This window comes from Cololabis saira, chromosome 4 (assembly GCF_033807715.1).
Source record: "Cololabis saira isolate AMF1-May2022 chromosome 4, fColSai1.1, whole genome shotgun sequence".
NCBI lineage: Eukaryota > Metazoa > Chordata > Actinopteri > Beloniformes > Belonidae > Cololabis > Cololabis saira.
Window position 1 is genome coordinate 46,638,645 of NC_084590.1, and position 27,291 is coordinate 46,665,935.

At 45.6% G+C, this 27,291-nt stretch overlaps 2 protein-coding genes across 3 annotated transcripts in view; both read right to left on the reverse strand.

Annotated features, from left to right (window-relative positions):
• Nucleotides 1–3,496, reverse strand: part of il15l (interleukin 15, like) — a 38,891-nt gene extending 35,395 nt beyond the window's left edge. For both annotated transcript variants that reach the window (XM_061720469.1, XM_061720468.1), the window contains exon 1: nucleotides 3,079–3,496. In XM_061720469.1, coding sequence (XP_061576453.1) covers nucleotides 3,079–3,198 — 120 coding nt within the window. In that variant the 5' untranslated portion in view covers nucleotides 3,199–3,496. The remainder of the gene's footprint in view (nucleotides 1–3,078) is intronic.
• Nucleotides 3,497–6,577: 3,081 nt separating this feature from the next.
• On the reverse strand, nucleotides 6,578–26,975 carry LOC133442045 (mucin-2-like). Its single transcript, XM_061719932.1, has 6 exons — nucleotides 26,821–26,975; nucleotides 25,011–25,136; nucleotides 23,231–24,935; nucleotides 21,859–22,141; nucleotides 19,696–20,025; nucleotides 6,578–10,532 (listed from the first exon to the last, which is right to left on the reverse strand). The coding sequence occupies exons 2-6, from the start codon at nucleotides 25,095–25,097 to the stop codon at nucleotides 8,189–8,191; spliced, it is 4,749 nt and encodes a 1,582-aa protein (XP_061575916.1). The 5' UTR covers nucleotides 25,098–25,136; nucleotides 26,821–26,975; the 3' UTR covers nucleotides 6,578–8,188.
• Nucleotides 26,976–27,291: the final 316 nt, after the last annotated feature.

Genomic DNA, 27,291 nt, shown 5'->3' on the forward strand with positions numbered 1-27,291 from the left:
GGAATTTTTCTCAGCCTGGAGGTGGAAGGTGTATGACCGAGAGCCCCACACACAAGTGACCCTTCTGGCTGCAATGGATGCAGCATGCCAAGACATTACTGCAGATTCCTGCAGAGCATGGATTAGGCATGCAAGAAGATACTATCCACGCTGCCTTGCACGGGAGGACATCAGGTGTGACGTGGATGAGAATTTGTGGCCTAACAGACAGGAACGGGAAGAAGCTGAAGATCAGGATTGAGATTAGAATTTGGGGAGTTCATATTTTTTTGTTTACCTACTGTATGACCTGTGTTTATATTTTTGACCTATGTTTACACTTACGTATTGTATTTCACCTTTGTTATGTGCAGTGCTGTCTTTTTTTTTTCTTTACGGACTGCAATGTCAATGTTTGCCAATGAAGAACTCATTCTGTAAATGTGAATCTTGTCTTTTCCAATCAATCTTACACGTATACATTGACTTACTTGACTTAAACCCTTTGGCTCTTTGGGGAGCATAGGTCATTTATGAACTTCTTCCAGCTGGTTCGGTGTTGTGCGATCTTCTCTGCTTCCTTCCAAGATGTTCCTTTCTCCTTGAGTTCTGCCTCGACAGACCTTTTCCAGCTGTTTTTGGGTCTTCCCGGTTTTCTTTTCCCCTGAGGGTTCCAGGTTAAGGCCTGCCTGGTTGTGTTGGATGCTGGTTTTCTCAAGATATGCCCGATCCAGCCCCATTTCCTACGTCTTATCTGGGTTACTATTTGTTCTTGTTGTGTGGTTTGCCAGAGCTCTGTGTTTGTGATGGTGTTGGGCCAGTAAATTCCTAAGATATGTCGTAGGCATTTGTTTATGAATGTTTGCAGTTTGTTTGTTGTTGCTTTTGTGGTTCTCCATGTTTCCGCACCATACAGTAACACTGACTTGACGTTGGAATTGAAGATGCGGAGTTTGACTTGAGTGGAGATGAGTTTGGAGTTCCATACTTGCCGTAGTATTAGAAAAGCTGTTCTGGCTTTCCCTATTCTAGCTTGTATGTCTTTGTCGCTGCCTCCATCCCTCCCTACGATGCTTCCCAGATACGTGTATGTGTCCACCTCTTCCATTGCCTCTCCATCCAGGTTTATGATATTGTTTGTTTTGTGGTCTATATTTATCACCTTTGTTTTGCTTTTGTTGATGTGAAGTCCTGTAGTGGCTGCTGTTTTGGCAAGTTTTGTGAGTTTGGTTTGCATTTGTGCTTGGGTGGTAGACAGGAGGACTATGTCATCTGCAAAATCTAGGTCTTCTAAATGAGACCACATTGTCCACTGAATGCCCAGATTTTGCACGTATACATTATATGAGGTCAAATGTACAACACTTGTCATCACACCTAAACCACATTTTACATCAACATGTCCCTTCAAAGTGCCTTCAATTGCCAACATGACTAATGAATTTGACTGTCTTATCTGTACACAATGACACAATGATTAAACATTCTGATGGCACTGACAAGTATATTGACACAAAAACTTGCTTTTGAGGGATGGACTAAGGATTTTGAGCAAGAGACTGGCTTTTGCAGGTGATCCACAGTGTTTTGCTATTTGTTCAAACTGTTTTGAGAAATGCACTTGATCTTCTGCAAATTGCAAGAATGATTGGAAAAATGTACCAAAGTGATTGAGAAAAATTGTAATAAAAAAATATATATTTATATATAAAATAAATAAATAAATAAAAAAAAAAATATATATATATATATATATATATATATATATATATATATATATATATATATATATATTAAAATATATATTATATATTAAAATGCATATATACAGTATATATATATATATATATATTAAAAATGCATATATACAGTATATATACAGTATATATATATATATATGCCTTAGGTTTTTACCGACATGGTATTAACCATTAATATATATGCAGACAAGTTAGAAAGTAAAAAAAAAAAAAAAAAGTATTTCTGAGCCTGTATACTACAACAGTATAATAAAGTCCTGTACTGATGGCTTTTAGTTGTGGTGTCCACCCCATGAATTTCAGTGGCCCCCTCTGGCCCCCCCTAGGAAAATATTTCAGTTACATTTTTATAGTTAGAGTTTTGGAGGCGCACCTGGCACCGACCCGTCTGTCAATCTCACGCTCCATCGTTCCCTCACTCGTGAACAAAGACCCCGAGATACTTGAACTCCTCCACCTGAGGCAGGACTTCTCCAACCCCGCCCACCCGCCCGGAACGCAACTTTTAATTCCCAATGACGTAACTATTCCGTACGATCAGTACTCGAGGTGTAAAAAAAAATCAGGGGGGATGGTGGATTTTATCATATGGGGACAGATCATTTGTGCTGATTACAAATAATATAATATATTACAAATAATAGCACTGACCAAAACACCTGCAGAAATACTGCAGGAATGACATAGCAGCAGTTAAATGCATCCTTCTGTAAGCTTTAAATATCCACTGGGCTTACATCAAATACATCAAAACACAACAATAAAAAACACTTTTCTGAACTTATCAATATGACTCTGTCCTTCACAGGATAAGTAAAATGGATCACTGCAAAAACTCACAATCTTAACAATTTTAAACAATCTTAATTTGTCTTATTTCTAGTTAAAATGTCTCATTTTAGTAAAGAAAATCTCATTACACTTAAAACAAGACTCATCACTGGAAAAAAACAACAATTTTCACCTGTTTCAAGTAGATTTTCACTTGAAATAAGTAGAAAAATCTGCCAGTGGAACAAGATTTTTTTGCTTGTAATGAGAAGATAAATCTTGTCCCACTGGCAGATTTTTCCTACTTATTTCAAGTGAAAATTTACTTGAAACAGATGAAAATTGTCAAATAAGTTATTTTTCTGGTGTTATTTTTCTGGTGATGACTCTAAATGTTGAAATAGCAGTAAAACCACATTCATTGATGAAATGACATAAGGGATGGAAAGGGGGGATGTCAGTTTTACAGGGGGGATGATTTGGACCGTTTTTATTTCAGGGGGGATGCCATCCCCCCTCATCCCCCCTCATCCCCCCTCAACTCCAGTACTGCGTCCGATGCTCCTACCTGCACGGTGGCGTTGAGGCTCTCCACCCGGGTGATGATGTCCCTGGAGCAGGGCTTGGTGGCCATGGCGGCCAGCAGACCCAGGGAACACAGAAACACCCTCCCCAGCGCACTCAGCATGGCACGAGCAGCATGGTCCGCGTCACAGGAATCCAACCCAGGGCCATGATCCGGGGGATCCAGGGGGGTCACCGAGGCCACGGGGGGGGGGGGGGCTTCAGGGATTCAGAGGACACCAGAAAAGCTCTGCACGCGCTGCATCACACCAGTCCAGTCCTGCAGACGTGGGAGGAAAATCAAGGAAAAGAGGATCCTGGGAACCCAGGATGAGCCAAAGTTTTTCCCACTTTAAGCTTTACAGAAAGACGTAAATCCTGGAGCTCCGCCGGCGGCAGCTCCTTCCCTTCCCGCAGGTCTCGGTCTGGTGAGAGGAAGGCAGGGATGATGGATAGCAGGCAGTTTCCCTCAGCTCCGCTCTCCCTCCCTCTCTGCCTCTCTTTTTTTGGTCTTGCTCTACAGTTCCCAGATCCGGACTCCTCCCATCCCTCCGCCTCTTTCTCTCTCCTTCAGGGGGTTCGACCAGTGATTTCATTTCCCATCACTTACAACCAAAGCTGCCAGAGCACTTCTCCTTCCATCCCTCCCTCGCTTTTGTTTCCTCCCATTAAAGTCTTGGAGAAAGAGAGAGAGAGAGAGTGAGAGTAGGTGATAAATCAGAGGAACCGGAGGGTGGATGAGAGGATGCAGCAGGTGGATGGCAGGGAAACCCAGATGTTCGGGATCTCAAGACTCGGGAGGAAAATCATGTCCCAAAAAAAAAAAAAAAAAAAGTAGCAACCTCCTTTTTTGTGGGAAATACATCATGAGAAGCATCTGATTGTATTTATGTCTGAGAAACCAGACAAATCAATCCCAGACGGACAGTGTTTATTGAGCAGAACGGCCAAAAAAAGAACAAGAAGAAAAGTGATAAATACTAAGAACCCCTTTACTGGATTTAAGAGGATTAGTATTGATCATCGGCAGCTATGAAAACCTCCATCGTTCTGTCGGGGTGTTTAACACAACGCCAAGAGGGAAAGACATCAGCAATAGGTCTTTGAGGAGCAGTTAATGTTGGACACAAATCTGGAAAATGGTTATAAAACCATTTCCAAATGATCCAGAACTAGGCCTGTGTTGAAAAAAAAAAAAGATTTTCCAATTCTAAAGCGATTCTCATATTGATTCCTAAAAATCGATTCGTATGTCTAAAGATCGATTTTTTTTTCATCATTACATTGCAACTTTTGGTATTTTTTTGTTTATGAGAATAACTGGTGCCATGTGTTTGCCTTAAAACAACATTAAACACAACACAACAACATTAAAGTTTTCAGTTATAATTGCATGAATTGTCTATATTTCATTACTTTATACAGTGTCTTGGGGCTACATTTGCATAAAATGCTAAAAACCAAATTCTCAAAAATTAAAAACCGAAATAAGACAGAAAATAGAAAAAATTAAAATGGAATGTGAGAAAAATTAGAACCAATTTCATCTGTCTCTGTTTGCTGCCCTGGATATGTTTGGTAATTAATTGTTTTCTTTCTCCTGGTACTCTGTAGCCCGACCAGATATTGGCCCAGGATCCCGGACGTCCCGTCTGACATGTTTTCCGAAGTCTTGCACAATTTTTTGATTTTTGATCTTGAAGGTTCAAGGTTCAACAATCTTTATGATTATTAATGTTTAATATAGAGCAAAGGTAGAAGTCAGAGAAAACACGCACATCCCAATATCCATGTAAGGCATGAGTCCTGGACAAAAAAGCGTCATATATAGAAAAAGCAACAATGTCCGCACATCAAAATGAGCTCCCACAAAAAACATTTATTCTAGCATGACGTTTCGAGCCACATTGCTCTTCCTCAGATCTTCCTACCTAAGTTACTTAAGCGGACATGTTCTTTTTCTTAATATAGAGAAAAGACATAAAATGAACATATATACAAGTATATTGGAAATACAGGAAATTGGGAAAAACTCTGAAGTGGTTCAGGAACCTTACGGCTTACACACCCCCCACCCCCAAACTTTAATTTTTTTGAGTTTTGAGCACTCTCAGGGTGCTTTAGGACATTCGTCTGAGACACAGACACCAGACACAATATTACCGTATTTTCCGCACTATAAGGTGCACCTAAAAGCCTTTAATTTTCCCAAAAACCTGGCAGTGCGCCTTATAATGCAGTGCGCCTTATATATGATCATTACGGTAATTTCTGTTACTCTAGTCAGGGGGATTGTGGGTAATGTAGTTGGTGTTGCTGAAGTAACAGCGCTAAAACTGGCAGGAACCATCACAGACGTTCAAGACAACAGCAGCGACGCTGACTCGCAACTGTGACGAGACGGAGCCGAGACCGTTGGATGCTAAACTCGCCCAGCTGTTCTATTCCAACACAGAAGAAGATTTCGAGGGATTCGGGGAATGAACTGGAAAAACGTTTCCCTCCGCGTTTGTTTTGGGAGTGAACAAAGTTTTCAGAAAGATGGTTTTTATTTTGTTAATGAAGTTTGACTTACAGTACTTCTTGTTTTGTTTTTTTTTGCATTTGCTGTAGCATTTTTTGTAGCATTTCCTGTAGCGCAGCTCCATCAGGTAGATTCTAACTCAACCCCAGCCACTATAGTACGGTATCTTACCATATATTCCGTGCGCCTTATAATGCGGAGCGCATTATATATGAAGAGGGTTTTAAAATAGGCCATTTATTGAAGGTGCCTTATAATACGATGCGCCTTAAAGTCCAGAAAATACGGTAATATAAATATAATTCGGAACTCCGAAGGTGAGACAGTAATGAACTAAGTTATCTAGATAGCTTACATCACAGTGGTCCCCCAGTCGTTAACGTTGCAGAAACAGCGCGAAGCCCTCCCGCTCTCTCTCTCTATTTTTTTTTTTTTTTCTTGGAACGGCAGCCGGGAACCAACCAGTGACAGTGAAAAAGGTATAGTCCACTCTAGGGGTGTCTGTATGGGTGTGTGTGTTTTACCACAACCCTCTTCCTGGCATGAATATGGAAAATACAATACACTGTAATATTTATGACACTGATAAGACACCCCCGTAATTTGCACTACGGCTACAACAACCTCTGGACTCCTGCAGAGGCTGGAAGGAGGTTCTGGCTTTTGCAAACCCTGCTGCAGATCCAGATTCCCGGGTCTGGTTCTGGCGGAGGTTTCTCCGAGTCCAGGTGGACCGCTGCTGGTCCATCGCCTCCCAGGTCAGCCCAGAATGGGGCGTGTCCGCTAAAAAAGCCACATTATCTTCATGCATGATGGGTTTTGGTGTAATTTCCTCTGATATAGCTATCAGGGATGTTAGATGTTGCCACAGAGACCTAAAACGAGGTCACTGGAGACCTGCTTCTGCAACCTGCCCCCTAGTGGTTATCCTTGCAACCGTAATCCAGATAAAAATCAGGGGACACAGAGAACAAGAATGTTTGGTTTTGGACCACACCTTTATTTTCCCGTACATCTCACTGATCGTCATGGTTACCAGATGAAAATTCATTTATCCCTTTTAAAAAAAAAAAAACAACCAGTTTCCATAAAACATCAATCTCACATCACGCTCTATTACCAACCTCTGGGATCCAGCTGTTGACATGGCAGGAACAAACCTTTTACTTGAACTGAAACCCAGATGTCAGGGAGGTTTCTGAAGGGACACCGACCTCTGCCGAGCGGAAGTGGATTAAAATGAGAACGAATATGGGATTTAAGAAAGAAAACTGCAGATTAAAGCTTTGTCCGAAGTCAAATGGGAACTTAGCAGACACGTCATTTCAAATAAAACACACATTTAATTACGCATACGCTCCAAAAAACACACACCCGAGAGCTGAGGACACTGTGCAAAAAAGACCAAGACAACTTTTAAGGGTACTAAGTGCCAAAAATAATGAGACTAACTTCATAAATAAACAATAAAATTAAAGAAATGGATAAGAATGGTTAAAAAGATACGGATTATTAATGACCACAGTTAAGCGCGGGGCCATCCACAGCCAGAAAACGATGATGCATAACGTGACTGGGATTCCAGTCTGCGCTGGTTTCATGCCGGACGTCCAAATTGTCGGCAGAAACATCATGTCCTTTGGCTTTTTAAAACGTTAAAAGTTTAAAAACTCTTTTGGGGAAATGTCTCTCCCTCAAGAAGTCCTTTTGCCGGCGGAGCAAGTCCAACTTCCAGCCGAAGCTGTTGAACGATCCCGTCTCACTGACTTATTCTCTTTTTTGCTTTTACGGAACACAAAGTCAAAGGTCCGGTTTGAGGAATGAATTCCAATATTTTCTTCCCGAAATACATCATTTGGTTTGCTTTACGCTGCCACATTTGGATCTGCAAATGAGTGCCACATTAGATGAATGGTCTTTCCAAACCAAACCCCCCACATACGGTTGTTTTGTCCCCACAGTCAGTCCACATTAGGGTGTATCACGGGTCAAAGTCCTGCCCGAGGATCAAAGCTAGCTGTGTTTCCATCAGTGGGAGTCCGGGGTAAAACCCAGGAGGACTGGGACTGGAACTGGGTTCACCTCACCCTCGGTTCTTTCCAGGAAGATCCAGTCACTCATGCAAAGTCCACACCACCCGGTGGTGGTGGTGCCCCCCTTTCACCGCTTTGCAAAGGGCAGATAACTAAAATAGGGTGATTATCTGGAACAATGAAGGTGGTTACAGCAACAGCACATCCAATCAGCACCAAGTCAACCGAACCCAAAGGTACCTGACCCAAAGCAGGTTAACCCAAATCAGAGATGTGTTTCTGTCCCGCAAGGGTTTCTGGAAATTCTTGTGGTGGGGATGTTTATGATAATTTAGACCCCATAAGACTTCGCCAGACCACCACTAACGAAAATTTGGCTGGGGAAATGACCCGCTGGGCCATGGCCGCCCCAACGACCTCAGAAGTGAATACCTGTCCTTAATCGCGGCCAGCAAGCTGAGCTCTTGAGAAGTCCATCCAAAGAGGGAACAAGTCCAGTAAAGTTCCCCGAAGGGCCTTTCATCCACTGGACGGGAACGACTGGGTCACTCCTCCCTTCATATCCTGTTGCAGGTTTGAGGAACAGGAGAAAGTCCGTTGATGCTCACTCGTCTCACCAGCTGTCCCGGTCCCGGACCCCCTGGACCGGTCTCGGACCCAGCCTGCAGAGTCTGGGTCAGACTAACCTGGGCTGTGCTGAAGGAGGTTATGCGTCCACTTCCGGCAATCTGGAGGTTCACGGTGGTGGCGTAGCTGGTCTTCTGGTTCCCCTGATTGGTAGGAGAGGAAATGATAAAGGACAGAGGGGACGACCCTGAGGGCAAAGGGGGGGTCTTTGAGGGTACGAGAGGCGTAGCGGTGACCTGAGGCTGTCTCTGGACTTGGGACGGGAGGTTGTTGTGTTGGTAGGGGAAAGGTGGAGGTGAGGTCATTCCTGAGGAGGAGAAAACCAGGCAAGAGGAGGGCAGTCTTTGCTCATGGGCAGGTCGGGGCACGTAAGCACAGATGAGCTGGCTGCGACAGTTGCCTTCCTCCAGCTCCGGGTCGCCCCAGTCGGTGGAAGCGTCTGACGGGACAGGAGAGGCGAGGCGGGCGTGATGAGGTGGGGACATGGGAGCAGGGGAGGAAGGGATGATGGTGGATGTGCCTGTTTCTGGGTAGTCACTATAATTATAGGATAGTTCCTGTACATCCGGCCACGGCACGCTGGTGAAATGGTGCCCTGCTGGGGTGGCCTGGCCTGGGGTAAACCTGCTGGGCGAGGGTGGCGACTGAAGCCCGGCTCGAGGGCTGAGGCAGGACGGTGAACCGCCGTGCGAGGACCATCCACCTATCGGACTAATCGGACCAAATTCCTGATGGTCGAAGGACCCTTGGGTGCTCGCGGTAAATCCCAGGGATCTCCGGCTGCCGTCTGCCCAAGAACGGCGCTGCCCGCTGGCGCTACTCTGGGCCGGACTGGGGGGTCGGTCCGCCAGGGTGGAGGAGAGGGACCTCCGGAGGGTCTGGGGGGCAGGAGGAGGACCGGATGCTGAGAGGGATGTCGGCGAGCCCAAGGTCACAGAAAAGGAAGGAGAGGAGGAAGTATGGCGAGGGTTTCGAGGCTGAGGAGTTGCCACCTTATTGGTCCAAACCGGCACGCCGATGGGAGGAGGGGAGAGGATGCGTGGGCTAACGCACGAAGGAGTCCCGAATCCTGAACTTGCCGAAGAGGCCCTGGGCAGATCCAGACTGAGACCTAGGGGGTTTTGGGAACTGGCACCGCCTCCCCTGGTGGAGCGAGGGTGAGGAGGTTTGTTGGCCAACGGGGATGAGTAGTTATGCTGCGGAGGCGGGGAGCAGAGGCGGGTAAACGACGCCGGCGTTGGCGAGGGAGAGGGACTCTGAACCCGCGAGCTGGGTTCAGATGCAGAAAAAGGTCGGGCCACTCGGTTGTGTGATGGCGACCACACGGGACTGTGGCTCTGCGGCGCCGCCCCGGGATTAGAGCCACCGTTAGCCAGCAGCGCCCTCTGGGGACCTGGGGACCAACCGCTGGCACTGTTGTTGTTGTTGGCATTGTGCGACGAATCGGTTTTGTGGTGAAGGAAGGAGGGTCGGGGGGAAGGGGATGGGGAGCAGGGTGGCTGGCGATGGGGCGGGAGGGGATAGTGTTCGGGAAGGAAAGGAGGAGGGGACTGCATGAGGGACGGTGAGGGACACGAGGACCGGAGGGTTGACGGGGTACTCCTCGGAGGAGGCTGGTACCCATCGTTGGCGAATCCCAGCTGGGTATAAGCCAGAGTGCTGGTGCCTTGGGGGTCCAGAGGGAGCTTAGGGGAAGGCGACCGCCTTCGCAGAAGAGGGGTGGAACAAGGGCTCTGGTTGACCGTGTTTATGGGCGGGGCTTGTTGCCGGGCCGTGATGTTCTTAGCCATGCTCTGACTGATGGACTGGCTGATGCAGGAAGCGGCTAACGATCTGGTGAAGGCAGAAGGTGGAGCAGTGGGAGACAGACACGGAGGTGAGCACAGGGAGGGTGATGGTGTAGGAGGGGAAGCTGGACCCGTCCTGGACGACGGCGGCCTCCCAGATGACGTGGGAGGAGTCGGAGAGGGGGCGGGCGGGGCTCTGACGGAGGAAACCGAGGAAGGAGTTGGGGATAAACATGACAGAGCGGCGGAGGTGCAGCTCGGGGAGGTGAAACCGGGAGTCGGAGAGGGAATGACTCTGAACGGCGAGGGGCAAGGAGAAGCTCGCACCGAGGAGGTGGGGGGGGCTCTGCATGGAGAAGGGGAGCGTCGTGAGAGGTTTGGTTTGAAGGCCGAGGGGGCAGTGGGGGGGTTGGGTCTCTTCAGAAGGCTGGGTGTCCTGGAGAACGGCCCACTCGTAAAGGATCCAGCGTCCAACTCAGCCGGTTTCCTGGAAAAGACAGAAACATAAAGCTCAGTGGTCGTGTTTTAACCTGCTCTGCTACCCTGAGGACTTCATCCGTCACATACATACCGGTGAAATGCAAACATTTTGTTAGACAAGTCTAGGCAATGCCGTTTCATAAATCAGTCAAAATCAGTCCAGGACGAAATAAAACTTTGAAAGTCAAATTGTTGAACTTCAAGAAGCCGAGTGGAAGTAAGAAATCTTCTGCTAACATGGAAGACATGGTAGACTTCTAGTTTTTCGAGACTGGTCTTGGTCCAGAGACTGGTCTCGAGACCACTTTTTTGTGGTCTTGGCCTCGGGTCTCTCAGTCTCTCCATGTCTGGGACTCTGAGATACCATTGCACCAGGGTGACAGAATCTTGTATTACCAGTTCTTCAATGTAATCTGATTACTATAATGGTAACTAATGTAATGTCAATCTTTAATATCTAAAATTCAGGTTTCATCTCCAAATTCAGTCCAATTTAAATCAGTAACATTTACTATTCATTCCTTTTCTGAGGTGGAGGGGGGTGTTGGAGCTGGTTATTCTGCTAGAGGACTTTGGGACTAGTTAGTAGTCGTGTCAATCCTTAAAAGCACTGGAGTCAATCCTCCAATAGTGTAGAAATAGCGGTAGTGCAGTCGCCACACATATCTGAACTCCGCTGATGGATGAAAACATTTATAGTGAGTTCAACATCATCATCCACTTCTCTGTGTTATTGTGCTGCAGTTGAATACAAGCTCATATGGAAACTAGCTGAACCAGGATGGTGCTGATGTTCTACAATCACGTGGGATCAGGAAATAACTGTCAGGATTGGTTAGATGAGGACCCAAACACAGGAGAGAGAGCGGGAGGCGGGAGGCAGGAGTTCTCAAAAACAAAGATTTATTAATTCCAACATAAAGCGCTGCTTGGCAGGATGGCAAAAACTCGGAACTGGGATCAAAAAACTGGAAACACATGGGAACACGGAGGGAGGAAAGGGAAAGACAAGACTAGATATACACAAAGGATAACGAGACACAGGCCAGGCCAACACATGGTCAAAGTTCAGGGGGCCGTCCTCGGGACCGGGCAGACCGGCAAGACAATTCATTAATGATTTTTATCTAGCTCAGTCGTATCTTTTAATGTTGTGTTTTTGTTGGTATGGATGTCATCTTGTCTCCTTTGTCTGCTGGTGTCCCATTCTGTGTCTGGCATTAATTTGCAGCGGGAATGAATGGTGGAAATTAGCCTTTGGCTACAACCATGCATATTTACACTTGTGTCTATTAATATGTACAGTCCCTGTTTAACAAATAAAAGTGAATTTAATTGAATTGAAGAATAAGACTTGAGAGTTGATCCAGATCCAGGCACAGGATCGGGCCAAGGGCACACAATACAACAACCCTAACTATTAAGTATCTGGACTGCCGCAGCTTACAGAACAGAAGTTGATGAGGAACCAAAAGGCTCAAGATTGAGCTGAGCCAGCAAACATTATGGGTCTTAACTGCTTAGTTCATCTCCACCTACTATTTACCTCACGGCTACATTGTTTGAGTAATCATTTTATCCTCTTTATTTTTTCCTGCTCTCTTTTATAAACGCGAGTTAAGAGCAAAACTGTGTTAACTTGACAGTATTTGGAGTTATGTTATTTATATAGATGTTATTTCTTGTTCAGCTTTGCCTAGAACACTTAGTTTATAGTAGAAGGAGAGTGTTTATAAGAGAAAGGTTGAAGGTTCAATGCTGGTAGCAAAGGAGTGTAAGGTTAGTTTTACAGTACACAGTATAGTTACAGATGGATGTTGTATAGTGTTTGTCCGTATTATTAGTTTGCTTTTTGTTTTTTTGCAGACAAGTTAAAACGCTTACAAAGAACAACTATATAGATTATACCAAATGTGTAGTGAGATACAAGTTAAAATCACTGCATGGAACTGCAAAGGGGTAAAAAAGAAAGTTAAACAAGTCATGAACAGGATAAAATCAGTGCAGTCTAAAACGGTGTTACTGCAAGAAACGCACCGTAACAACGAGGATCTGAAAGCGAGGAGGAGGTAGAGAGGCAGAGTCTTTTCTGCACAAGGAAGAGGTGTAACCACCTTGGTGCATGAGTCAACACCAATCCAGGTCAATAAGGTTATCAAACAGTGGCGGCTGGTGATAAAACATTTTGGGGGGCGCACTGGGATTACAACACAACTATAAACTCTACTTGAACATACATTTTTTAATGTTATTTTTTATTACATATTACTACATATACTAGATATACATATACATATACTACATACAGTGGAACAGCCTGCCAGAGGATCTGAGAGGAGCTGGAAATGTGGACATTTTTAAACGTAGACCAAAAACTCATCTCTTTGGTCTGGCTTTTATGTAGCATCAAATCTTATAGTTTTATTCTGTTTAACATTTTTTAAAGGTTTTTGTTTTATTTATTTATCTATTTCTTGTAATGTTTTTATTATTATATTTTATTGTTGTGGACTTTGTGGACTGGATATTTTAGCCTTAATCCTTGAACTTTTATCATTATTTCATTTTAATTAACTATATTGTATGTCAGTGTGCATTGGTCTCCCAGTTTTTATTTTTTTGTTTTTTATTACGCTTATTTTTCAGTCAAAATGTCAAAGCACTTTGTATTTCATGTACCTGGATGAAAGGTGCTATATAAATAAAATTTGATTGATTGATTGATATACTACTACATATTATTTTTTACATATTTTTTTATTTGTATTATTTTGTAATGAAACAATCGAATGTAGTTTTTCTGCTGCCATCGTCTCCTGTCTTGTAGTTGTGATTCCGTGACAGATGCAGTCGTGCGTCTACACTGTCAGGGGTGTGACTTTGATTGACAGCTCATGAATCAATCAGATTGAATGAAGAATGACAGAAAACACACTGATTGGCCACGGGCGCAGAGAGCTGCGCCCGGAGGAGAGACTTTGAGTAACCAATTAGAGACCAGCATGAAGTCACATGGAAGAAAAGTTTAAGAACATGCAATACACACTCATTTGGCCGGCGCCCCTCGCCATTGAAACCTTTGTATTTCAGTCTGCACAAAAAACAACTCTGAATAAACCCAGTATGGGATGGGAAGGCTTGAAAAATTAAAAGTCAGATACCTTTTATGAGTGCACAGATGTGATAATTACTTTTTATTACGTAATTTATGTGTACAGTGTCTATATTTTTTCCTGTAATCTTAATGGGGGTGGCGCCCTAGCGCCCCCTATTGACAAGCCACCACTGTCATCAAAGACACATTTGGACGATACCTCATTGTTCAGGGAACATTACCAAATGAGAAAATTAATTTGGCAAATGTATATACACTTAATACAGTGTGTTAGGTGCATATCCCTAACCCTAACCCTTAACCCTTAACCCCACCCTTGCCCCAAACCCCAACACTAACCCTAACTTAACATTGGTAAACGTACTATGATGAATAACTTAGCTGACAACTCAAAACACTAAAATGCCTTCTTACTGTGTCTCAATCCTCTAGAAATATACTCCCCCATTCAGGGACAAGGTCATTCAACCCTTTTGCCAACACATTTGAGACTCCATTCTCCTCTTTCTTTCCCTTGAGTGTGAGGGAGTGAGAGAGGCAGGGTATACGGCCCGGTCTGGCGGGGGAGGCCTGTCAGCCCAGATGCCTCTCCGTGGACCTGCATCTTCTCAACCAAACGAGGAGCTTAATTCATTCAGGGCGAACACCTTAACTGCTTAACTCTGATATCAACCTTGGCTCTAACCCTAAAGTGGTTCCTACGACCTAACGCAAGTGTTTAGATTGTAACTTCTGGCAATGGCCAAAATTAACTTGTTACTTCTAGTGGACTAGCATGTAAACCTAGTAAAAGGCAACAATTAACTGCCCAGTTGTTGGATGAGGCAGGGGGTTCATCGAGATATTTTCATTCACCTAACCTTAATCCCCTTAACCTAACCCTAACCTTAACTCTAACCCCCTAGACCTACCCCTACCCCTGAGCCTAACCCCCTAGACGTAACCCTAACCCCATAACCTAACCTTAACCCTAACCCCCTAAACCTAACCCTACCCTAACCCTTACCCCCTAGACCTACCCCTACCCCTGAGCCTAACCCCCTAGACGTAACCCTAACCCCGTAGCCTAACCTTAACCCTAACCCCCTAAACCTAACCCTACCCTAACCCTTACCCCCTAAACCCACCCCTTCCCCAAACCCCCTAAACCTACCCCTAACCCTAAGCCTTTAAACCTAACCCTAAACCTTAAACCTACCCCTAACCCTAAGCCATTAAACCTAACCCCAAACCCTAAACCTACCCCTAACCCTTTAAACCTAACCCTAAACCTTAAACCTACCCCTAACCCTAAGCCATTAAACCTAACCCTAAACCCTAAACCTACCCCTAACCCTTTAAACCTAACCCTAAACCTTTAACCTACCCCTAACCCTGAGCCTAACCCAACCCCTAACACTAACCCAACCCGTAACCCTACCCTAACTCTAACCCCTGAGACCTACCCCAACCCCTAACCCCTAAACCTAACCCAGCCTCTACCCCTAACCCTAACCCTCTAAACCTACCCCCTACCCCAGTGTTTCTCAATCCTGGTCCTCGTGGGCCCCTGTCCTGCATGTTTTAGATGTTTCCCTAGACCAACACAACTGATTCTAATTAATGGTCCTCATTAGCTTGTCACCAAGGTCTGCACAACTCTGTTGATGACACAGGTACTTGTATCACGGTGTGCTGAAGCAGGGTAGCATCTAAAACATGCAGGACTGGGTCCCACGAGGACCAGGATTGAGAAACACTGCCCTAACCCCAACCAAATGTGTGGTGGCAGGTGATTTCAACACTGCATTAGAGATAGGACCTCTGGAGCCGTGGAGTCTCACATCCGTGGCAGGGTGATTATACAACACTTCATGATTGAATTAAACTCAATAGATAACTGGAGGGAATAAAATCCTTAGGATTTAAAATATTCGTGTTATTCTGGTGCACACAAATCCTACGCAAGGCTATTCTCTTTGTTCGTTGGTATATCAAGACTCAAAGCTGGTGAAAGATGCAAGGATTTGGCGTTGCAAACAAAAATGTTTGGCGGACCCTAGCTTTGTCTCTTTACCCGATGAACAGATTGCTCTTTACTTTGAAGCTAATACAACAGAAACCTCACCAAGCATGAGATTGGAAGCCTTTAAGGCCTTTATCAGAGGCCAAATGTGCCAGTCTGGTGAGACTTAAGCAGTTGTTCTATGATCAGGGTGATCAGGGTGGAGTTTTTATGAAGGTCTTTATAGTTCAGAATTAATTGATTAGGATCTAAAAGTATTTCTACAATATAAACTTACCCAATGTACCAGAAAACCTTAGGATAAATTGGGAGAATTATATTACAGCAGAGTCTGCTGCGATAGATAAAACTCCCGGACCTAATGGTATCTCCATCGATATCAATATAAAATGTAAAAGTAAATTGCTGACTCCAATTTTAGAAATGTTTACAGAGTCCTTGCATAAAGGCCCTTTGCCATGGTCTCTAAGAAGAGCCTTAATTACTCCACTCCCACAGGCAGGTAAACCAAATAATAGATGTGAGAAGGATTTTCAATATTCTTCATTACCAAAAGGGGGCGCCAGACCGTCACTCGACGTGGAAAAAGCGTTTGACAGAGCGGAACGGTCCGACCTGTTTGAGATTCTGGCCTGCTTTGGTTCGGGAGAGAATTCTTGCAAATGGATAAGATTCCTAAATAAGCAACCGTAACAGCAATATCTCAAAAACGATACCAATAAACGGCGTGTGAAGACAAGGGGACCCTCTGTCTCCATTACTGCTCAATTTGGCAATCGCAGTGAGGTCACATCATAACCAGAGGACAGACCGAGCACCGTGTAACCTTGACGACATGATTGTTTTTCTCTAAAACAACAATAAATCCATCCAAGCCCTCTTAGAGTTGACTGCAGTTTTTGGTAAGATTTTAGGTTATAAGTGTAAATCATGTAAACAGGGAAAGTTCATCCAACGTAGTTGCACAATTTAGGTTAATCGATTGTGGGATTTAAAACTTGGACTGGACAGGGAGAATAAAAAAGAGATTAGGTGATCTCTATCGTCCTGATGATGAACATCTGATGTCTTCTGTTGCCAAACACAACGTAGTTCGTAGCCATCGTTCCATCGCTTGTTCTCCAATAAAGAGATTCATGAAGAAGTGAAACAGCGTATTGAGGATATTTTAGAGGTAGATTTACAGCGGGAACCAAACCTTTTCTATTCTATCCAGCTAAGTGTGACACAAGAAAGACACGGAATATTTTGTAGACGTAGGTATGTTGTTGGCAGGAAGAGTGGCTGGACCAGGGACGGGTAAAGGGCTGTCAGAACCAAAGACTCGTTGCTAAACCCTGACCGATCCCTGGGACCCGTCTCACCTAGTGGACCCGGCTGGGGAGGACCAGGACCAGAGGTGGGTAGTAACGAGTTACCTTTACTTCGTTACATTTACTTGAGTAAGTTTTAGGAAATTTTTTACTTTTAGGAGTAGTTTTGAATCACTATACTTTGTACTTTTACTTGAGCTCTAGAGCCACATGCAGCTCTTTAGCGCCGCCCTAGTGGTTCCTGGAGCTTTTTAAAAATGATTGACCTTTTTTTCTTCTTTTTTTCCCTTTTTTTCTTTTTTTTTCTTCTTTTTTCTTTTTTTTCTTCTTTTCTTTCTTTCTCAACATTTTGACTTTTTTCTTGAGATTGTATTTCAACATACATCTCGACATTTTGACTTTTTTCTCGACATTTCGACTTTTTTCTCAACATTTCCACTTTTTTCTCTACATTTCGACTTTTTTCTCAAAGTGCATAATGAAAAAAATATCTTCCCCCAGTTATAACTAATATAGAAACATGCAGCATGTGTTGCCTTCATTCTAAGGCTTATACAAGACTTTTCATTTTTTGCGGCTCCAGACATATTTGTTTTTTGTGTTTTAGGTCCAATACGGCTCTTTCAACATTTTGGCTTGCCGACCCCTGTCCTAGACTAATTAAGAAGTGCAGAGAGTATTTGTAGTTATTTTGTAGTTATTTACTCCTGCTTACCGATGGCTCCACACGATGCAAAAACAGTTCCTGGCAGGCTGCCTTGAAATAAAACTTTAAAAAATACGACTAAAAACTGTTAAAAAAGACGTATGTACTTGTAGAACATTTCATTTGTTTCTGAATACTCCTTGTGTCTGTGAGTGATGAAGAGGTGGTGGAAAAGAAGATGGGAGAGTTATTCCTCTGGCCGGGGGGGCCGGTGGGCCGGGTCCAAAGTCTAGGATCTCTGGTTTCGATGTAAAAACCTGCCAAAAAATGTTGTTTTTGTTTCCTGTCGGTCAGATCTGGTTTAAACCCTCAGAAGCAGCTGATACGAGCCAAAGTAAAGTACGATGAGGTGTTATTTATCATTAATGTCTCCCGGTTGGAGGAGGATGTGAGAAACGGGTCTGAAGTTCGGCCGAGACGCTCGGATCTGCGGCTGAGGTGGTCGGTTCAACTTTAGAACAACTACGACCCGAGTTTGGGTCCAATCGAAGGAAAAGAACCAACAACCGAAGGACAGACGTGTTTGTGAGGCTGGAGCTCGGTTCTGACGGGTTCTGACTAGGCCTGTGTGGAAGAAATCGATTTTCCAATTCTAAATCGATTCTTATATTAATTCCTAAAAATTGATTCATATGTCTAAAGATCGATTTTTTTTTCATCATTACATTACAACTTTTGGTATTTTTTTGTTTATGCCTAAAAAAGGAATGTTTTCTTGGACACAAAAATAACTGGAGCCATGTGTTTGCCTTTAAATATGTTTAAAGGTATAAAAACATTAAAGGTTTCAGTTATAATTGCATAAATTGTCCATATTTCATTTCTTTATATACTGTCTTGGGGTTACATTTGCATAAAATGCTAAAAACCAAATTCTCAAAAATTAAAAACCAAAATAAGACCAAAAATAGAAAAAGTCAAAATGGAATGTGTTAAAAACTAAAAGCGATTTCATCCGTCTCTGTTTCCTCCCTGGATCTGTTTGGTAATTCTGCTCCACGATGTTTCTGAAAGCAGTTCTATCAGCATTCTGGGAGCTGATTGGTCCTTACAGCATCATTAGCTGCAATACTTGCTGTTGAATCTCAATATAATACTAGTATTAATATATTGCATAACTACAGTCATATCATTCATGCAACAGCTCAAAAAACACTTTTAATAACACTAACCCTTACCTTTTTGCACAGGCGTTTGAGTAAACTCTACATGGTTGGCTGAGTGATCCCACTTTTGTCAAGATGGAATTATTGTTGTTATTGTTGTTTTTCTCTTTACATACTTTTATCGGTTTCTGTTATTGTAAACCTGTAATTTTGTTTGTTTGTTTGTTTATGTATTTGAGCACATTGAGTCCATGCTCATCATGTGGAATGTGCTTTATAATTAAATTTGCCTTGCCTTTGCCTAACCCAGGGGTCGGCAACCCACGGCTCTAGAGCTCTAGGTCTTTAGCGCCGCCCTAGTGGATCCTGGAGCTTTTTCAAAAATGTTTGATCTTTTTTTTTCTCATTTTTTTCTTCTTTTTTTCTCTTTTTTTTCTTCTTTTTTTCCTTTTTTCTTTTCTTTCTTTCTCGAAATTTAGACTTTTTTCACGAAATTCTGACTATTTCCTCGATATTTCGACTTTTTTCTCAACATTTCGACTTTTTTCTCTAGAGATTGTACTTCAACATTAATCGCGACATTTCGACTTTTTTCTCAAAGTGCATAATGAAAAGAAAAATCTTCCCCCACTTATAACTAATATAGATACATGCAACATGTGTTGTCTTCATTCTAAGGCTGATACAAGACTTTTCAATTTTTGCGGCTCCAGACATATTTGTTTTTTGTGTTTTTGGTCCAATATGGCTCTTTCAACATTTTGGGTTGCCGACCCCTGGCCTAACCCAAATCAATATCGGAATAGAATCGAATCAAATCTTGATAATCGATTCTGAATCTTAAGAATCTGAATCGAATCGATTCTTGACATTTGAATGGATCCCCAGCCCTGGTTCTGACCGGGTTCTGGTGCTGGTGGTTTACCTGAGGTCCCGTCCCGCGGCGCCGGTCCACGGGTCGGAGGACGCCCGTTTCCCCAGAGCGGCCGGCAGGTCGGTCGGCCTCCGGCTGGTGAAGGTCGGGAGGAAGTCGTCTGCCGGCGCCGAGGGCGGTCGGGGAGGGCCGGGGCTCGCCGCCTGGTCCCGCGGCGTCTCCGGGGGCTCAGCGGCGCCGCGACCCGGTCCAGACGCCTCCCTCGCTCCCGGAGCCTCGTCCTCGTCTCCGCTGCAGGGTTCTTCCTGCTGGTCCTCGGACCCGGAGGGGCCCGGGACCGAGTCCGGCGCCGGGTCGGAGGAGCTTCCGTTCTGATCCGAGCTGCAGAAACGAAGGAAGGAAGAACACGGGAGGTCAAACGTTGCAGCGTCCAGAACCAAACCGGACCTGGACACCAGTGTTGTTTCTGTCAGCCTGTTTTAGTTTTAGTCTAGTCTTTGGGTCCAGCTATCATTTTAGTTTTTATTAGTTTTAGTCAGAGGTGGACAGAGTACTCGACCCCAGTACTTGAGTAAGAGTACAAATACTACTGGTCAAAATTTACTCCGTTACAAGTAAAAGTAGCTCAGTCAAAATATTACTCGAGTAAGAGTAGAAAAGTACTTGCTTTTAAAGGTACTTAAGTATCCAAAAGTAAATGCTTTTAAATGTACTTTAAGTAAAAGTAAGAGTAAGAGTAAATGTCTTATTTTCCACATCAGTAAATTACTATATTTTTTCTAAATTAATTTAAGGATCTTTTAACTCTTGTTTCTGAGAATTAACTCTTTGAAACCAGCTGCACTGATGTGCTGCTTTTAGAACCACAATGTTATATAAAACCTGCAGAAACACCAAAAACAAATCAAATGAATGGGATCATAAGAGGACAGCAGATGATGCAGAGTTTATTAACAATCATGAACTGAAACCAAATGAACCTGCACCATCCAACTAAGTCTGGATCCCCCTAAAGACCACTGCTTTACAAAAAACTACATCTCTGCTTTCAATAACTCAATGTTGAAGACACTTAACTTTACATGAAGGACATGTACCAGTACAATATAGCAATATAGAGCATAACAAACTGTCTCCCCATGTCTGTCTTGTTCGTCTCCGTGCCTGTCTCCAAATATCCATCTAAAAATAGGATTTTAGGGAAGAAGAAAAAAGAGCAGACCTGAAAGTAACGAGTACTTTTCAGCCTTCCTAGAAATTTACTCGAGTAAAAGTAAAAATATTTGTCTTGGAAATGTATTCAAGTAAGAGTAATAAGTACCAAAGAAATCTAATACTCAAGTAAAGTACAAATCCTCTGGATATGTACTTAAGTACAGTACTCAAGTAAATTTACTCCATTACTGTCCACCACTGGTTTTAGTCTTATTTTAGTCAAAATTGTCAATTTTAATCTAGTTTTAGTCGACGAAAACTGATGACATTTTAGTCTCCATCTCGGATGGATGGATGGATGGATGGATGGATGGATGGATGGATGGATGGATGGATGGATGGATGGATGGAAGACAGGATGGATGGTTGGATGGATGGATGGATGGATGGATGGATGGATGGATGGATGGATGGAAGACAGGATGGATGGTTGGATGGATGGTTGGATGGATGGAGTGTTGTCTTTGTCAGCTTGTTTCTAGTTTTAGTCTAGTCTTTGGGTTGAGCTATCATTTTAGTTTTTATTAGTTTCAGTCACGTTCATTCTCCTTTTAGTCATGTCAAGTTTCAGACAACTAAAAGTCTGAGCCTTTTAGTCTTATTTTAGTCAGAATTGTCCATTTTAGTCGACGAAAACTGATGACATGACATGAGTTTTTATTTTGTAATCTACATTTTAGTCTAATTTTTTATTCGTTGATGATATTGCATTATATATTTAATTATCCTTATCGTCACATGACCAGCATTTTTGTTGCGTCTCGTGATGATGGTGATAAAGGTTGGTTGATGGGGAGGCGGGTCCGAACGAGGCGCTCGGCTCCGAGCAGAAAGCTGCTTCTCAGATGAACTTTGACATAGTTCAGATCCTCCAGAACCAGCTGGTTCTCCTCAACCGGGCCACTTATGGACGGGGACGGGCCGTCCGTCACCGCCGCCGTATTTACACATTCCCTCACGGTCCCGCTGCCCATCTGCGTCCCGACCGGCGCCACTCACCCGTCGGCCGCCTGAGGCTCTTCAGCAGCAGCGTAAACAGGATCTCCTCCTCCTCCCCCCCCGACCCGCGGCGCTGGGGCCTCGGGTTTCTGGGCGGGTTCTGATGAGGCCGTGGGCGGTTCGGCGGAGGAGCCGGATGCCGGTAAACGGGTCAGCGACTCGTTTCTGAGGTTCTGTCCCGGAGCGGCGGAGAGGGAGTCTCTGGGCCGGGAGAGGCAGAACCCCCCCGCCTGGTTCTGGTGGCCCGACACCTGCGGCTCACAGGCCCGGTTCCCTCGTAAATCTGGAACAGAGGAACAAAAAACGGGCTTTAATCCACAATCATGATGATAAACTACTGTATTTTCGCGACCATTCGGCGGGCCGTGTGGAAAGGCGCACCCTCAGTTTTTTGTGTCATTTTTGGATTTAAAACACACATACGGCGCACCGACCGAAAAGGCGCCGTCTGCACACACGGAGCGCCGCCTTACAACAACACACATGCGCGCGCACAACACACAAAAATAGAGCGGGAGCAAAACTTAGTTTGATTGTACTTTAATCAAACCCATCGAAATCTTCATCCTCCGTTTCTGCATTCATCCCAGCCTGATTGCACTGAGACCGGGAGAACTGATCAGCTGCGACTGGCAGAGCCCGCAGCTCTCTGGCCGCGCTGCAGCCGAGTCACTTTCCGTGCCATGCGGCCCCTCGGAAATGATGCCGGCTTTTGCAAAAGCCCGAACAACAGTCCAACCCAGCAGACACGTCAGCCCTATCTACAATCCTTCAATAGTAAACGACGGAGCCCGCCGGCCGAGCGGCAGCCGACACGTCGCACGGCGCAGCTCCCCCTGGGTGCCGTGTCTCCTTCTCGGTAGCGAGGCCGAGTCTCCCCGTCCGCCCCAGGTGTCCCGCCACGGAGCCGCCGCCAGATAATCACGGGCAATTTACGCGCCCCCCTTCCCCTTTTAACATCTCATGGTGGCCCCTACTACGTCCGCAAATCACCCCCCCCCCCTCCCTCCCCCCTTTAACGTTCTCATGGTGGCCTCAATTACGTCCGCCTTATGGATCCGCATTAAGTCGACGACAGCCCTTCGCCGTAGGCTCTGCGTTGGTGTAACGCGGAACCATAAATCAGCCTTTTCAATAATACAATAGGCGCATTGCATCATTGGGCGCACGGCACATTTAAAAAAAAAACAAAAAAACGTTTATATGCGCCTAATGAATACGGTAAAAAATACGGTAAGCTCTGATCCGATTCTGACAATGTTCAGTATTTTTATAAAGTCAGTGCCGGAAAGAAGTTCTGGTTCTGATTTTGGTTCCGGCCCAGGACTTCTGTCCAGAGATAATTCATCTTTTGTTATGAAACTCCACCTACCATCTGCCAGAATCTCTGTCCTCTCGACAGTCCGGTCCTCCAGGGTTGTTTTCTCCTCCCGGGCCACGGTTTGGACCTGGTTCTGACTGCAGGTCCGGTCTGATCTCTGCCTGGATTCTGGGACGTTCTGGGTCTCGTCTTTGGTCTCAGAGCAGGTTTGGGTTTCACTCTTGACCTCTGCTTCCAGCTCCAGCTGTCTCTGGATCTGGACCTGGGTTTGGTTCTGACTCTGGTTCTGACTGAAACGCCCAGACAGCCTGGTCGAGACCCACGGCTGGTTCTGTGCAGAACCGGTCCGTTTCTGGTGCAGCGGCACCTTCATGGTGCTGGCCTTGGCGCTGTACATCTGGGCCAGCGTTTGGACCTTGCTCAAGATGCGTTCGGAGTTCTCGATGAGGACGGCGTCCGCCACCGGGTTCACCTCGAACAGGCCGATCCCGGCCACGTCGGACACCATGCTCTCGAACAGGGCCCGGTTGGCCGTGACGATCCGGGAGTGGCGGGACCAGCGGCCCACTTTGATCTGGCAGGGAAGCCCGTCCAGGCTCCCGCTGGGCTTCGCCAGATCCCGGTTCCTGGTCCCAGACGCAGAGTTCTGGGCTTTGGCGTCTTGGGGCAGTGGTGATGTCGGCGGTTCTGTTTGGGTTCTGATGGGCTCCGACCCGCTCCGACTGAAGACCGATTGGTTTCCAACGCTGGTCTCGTCTTCTTCGATGATTCCTTCTTTTGACTTCCAATCTTGGTCCTCTGTTCCTTCAGCGTCCTCTGGCCCCGCCTCCAGCTCTGGCCCCGCCTCCAGCTCAGGCTCCGCCTCCACCTCCGCCGGTTCTTCTCCGGTTCTTTGCTCCTGAAACTCACCGTCTTCTTCGGGAATTGTGTTCGGCTGGCGGTTCGAATCTGCTCGGGGTGGAGGATCCGTCTCACCCAGGTTCGTTGGGGCGTTGACCGGTTCCCCGGGGGACGGGACGGGACCAGGAGGGTACCAGGACTCCCCGGGACCCTCCTCCCTGGACCTCTCCGGCTCCCCCTGGTGGTCGCTCAGGCTGAAGCGGGACACCGACTCCTTGACCAATCCGGAGGGGATCTGGGAGAAGCTGCCCCTCCGTCTCTGCGGCGCTCCTCCGTCCCCGAGCTCCTCATCCTCCTCTTCTTCCTCCTCCGCCGCCGGCGGCAGCGCCGCCACCTCGTCCTCCTCCGCCTCTGCCGCCGCCTCGTAGTAGCTCCGGATCTTCTCGATGATCTTCTTGTCTCTCTTGGTGAGGTGGGAGGCTCTGGTGGGGGGGCGGCTCTTCTGGAGGGGGGCGTGGAGGAGGTCTGGACTTTGGGAGGAGGTCTTGGCCTCTTCTTTGGGTAACTTACTGCCCGTGTTAGTTCCTGCGTCTGCGGCGGCGGCGGTGGAGGGATGGTGGTCTGATGTCTTGGGTGGATCGATGCCTCGGTCGCCTTCCTCCTCTTCCTCTTTCACCACTTCAGTTTCTTTCCCAGAACTTGTAGCATCTGAAACTTGAGTAAAAGTCTCATGGATTAGATCTCCGGAGGGGGCTTCGCCCTCCACCGCTGCCTCCGCCTCCTCCTCCTCCTCTTGCAGCGGCGGCGGCGGCGATGTTCCCGCTTCGTGGTCAGGTGTGACCGGGGGGAGGGGGCAGGTGAAGTTGGACCGGTCCGCCGGCGGAGGCCTCTCTTCCGGCCGATCCAGGCGCTGGTCCTGGAAGGAAGCAGCAGAGCGTCAACACGAGCGAGTCGCGCGGCGGACGGAGGAGGGGGCTCACTGTGACCTCACCGTGGTGCCAGCGTGGATGGCGGCGAGTCCCTCCCTGGCTCTGCTCTGGTTGATGAACTCCAGGATCTCCTCCGTGATGGACAGCATGGGGGGCGGGCCGAGCGGCGCCAAATCCTCGTCCTCGTCCTGATTCCAACAAAACAGAAATCCAACAAATCAGAAGAGAAACATGTCAGAGGTCAGAGGGCTGGAGGTGACAGGGGGGTCCAAGGTGGAGGTGGGACTGCACCGCGGGTTGTGATTGGCCACGGTTACATGATGTTTTTTAATTCGGAATTAATTATTCCGAATTAAATAATTCAGAATTAAACTACTTTCCTTCGAGCTCACATCCAAATAGTAATTCTGAATTGAGGTTTACATGGAAAACACATTTGATCGGCTTTATCTAATTCCGCTTAAGGTCTGGGGGTTGGGAAGGTTCTGATTGGATAGGGGGGCGGACGTCTTTTACGTATTTACCGGAAGAAAACCAACTTACTCGATAAGCAACAACATGGAGGACCACCAGATGTTTCCTGCCATCTGTTCTTTTTATTATTTCCAGGTCCTCCAAGCTATTTATTAAATAAATTAAATAAATATTGACCAGCGTTTACTGCATGCTGCCATCTTGAAATTTTGTTTCCAAAACAAGCCCAGCGCGGAATATAAGCGAATGAAAAATGAAGGTTAAATAAAAAAATAAAAAAATAAAGCGGAATGTTAGTGTTTAGTAAACCTCTAGCTCAGGGGTGGTCAACCCTGGTCCTCGAGAGCCACACTCCTGCATGTTTTAGATGTTACCCTGCTTCAACACACCATGACACAAGTACCTGTGTCATCAACAGAGCTGTGCAGACCTTGATGACAAGCTAATTAGGACCTTTAATTAGAATCAGGTGTGCTGAAGCAGGGTAACCCCTGGGCATCCCGTTGCTGCTTCTACCTGCATGTGGTCCCTCCCCCCTGTAGTCAACCCATTGCTGCTTCCGCCTGCCTGCGCCCCCTCTGGCTATCCCGGTATTTGCTACCATCTACAAATGCCAAAATGTTCATATCCTTCATTACATTTATGAAGTGATTAGTCTCCTCTTGGTCTTGCGTTTCTCCGTGTTTGTAAGAACTTCCTGGACTCAAAAGACCAAGATTCCTTGCGAAAAGAACATGCACAGAAAACAAATTCATGTTCCCTTTGATGGGGATATCCTACGGAAGAGTATTAGGGCCATGCAGGAGAAAAAATATTTGAGAGGGGAAGATTTTTTTTTATTGTGCACTTTGAGAAAAAAGTTGAAATGTCGAGAAAAAAGTTAAAATGTTGAGAATAATGTTGAAATACAATTTCAAGAATAAAGTCGAAATTTCGTGAATAAAGTTGAAATTTCGAGAATAAAATTGAAATTTCGAGAATAAAGTTGAAATACATTTCGACTGTTTTCTCTAAATTGTACTTCAACATTATTCTCGACATTTTGACTTTTTTCTCGAAGTGCATAATGAAAAAAAAATTTCCTCCTCTAAAATATTATTTTAATTTTTGTCCTGCCTGGCCCTAATACTCTTCCGTAATATCCCGTTAGGCGTATACGTGACCAAATATGCGGGATAGAAAAGGAGTAACCCAGGGGTCATATTCAGGTTTTTAAAAACCGGAAAACGAGCAAATTCCGGTTATTCAAAGGGGTTATTTGTGTTTACATTATTGCTAATATTCCGGTTAGAAAAGGGTTATTGACGGCAAGAAAATGTAGTCAGAAGTCAGAGGGCTGGTGGTGACAGGGGGGGTCCAAGGTGGAGGTGGGACTGCACCGCGGTCCTGGTACTCTACCTCCTCCTGCTGGTGGCTCTGCAGCTGCGGGGTCAGCCTGGGGTCGTCCCGCTCAGCCTCCACCTCGATCACGGATGAAGCCAGTGTGGTGCTGCTTCCTGCCGAGCCCAGGCTGTCCGGAGGACACAGCTCGCCCTCGCTGCCCGCCGGCTGTGGAGCATCAACATTTCAGCGTGTTTGACAGACATCTGTGCGGCTTACAACAGGAAACGATTCTCCGGCTGTGAGATTCCTCACACGGAGCACCAAACATCCTGTGGTCGGTTCTTATAAACAACGTTCCAGAACCAAAATAGCTCATGTTATTATATCTGACAAGTGATTGGCTGAGAAGATAAGACAAGGGAGACAGGACGGCCTTCAGAATAAAAGCTCGGTTTGGCCTTCTGAGCTTTTATTCTGACAGATGGATTGATGATTAAAGAAATGATGGCTGTTTTTTGGAACTCCTGCCTCCCGCTCTCCTGCATT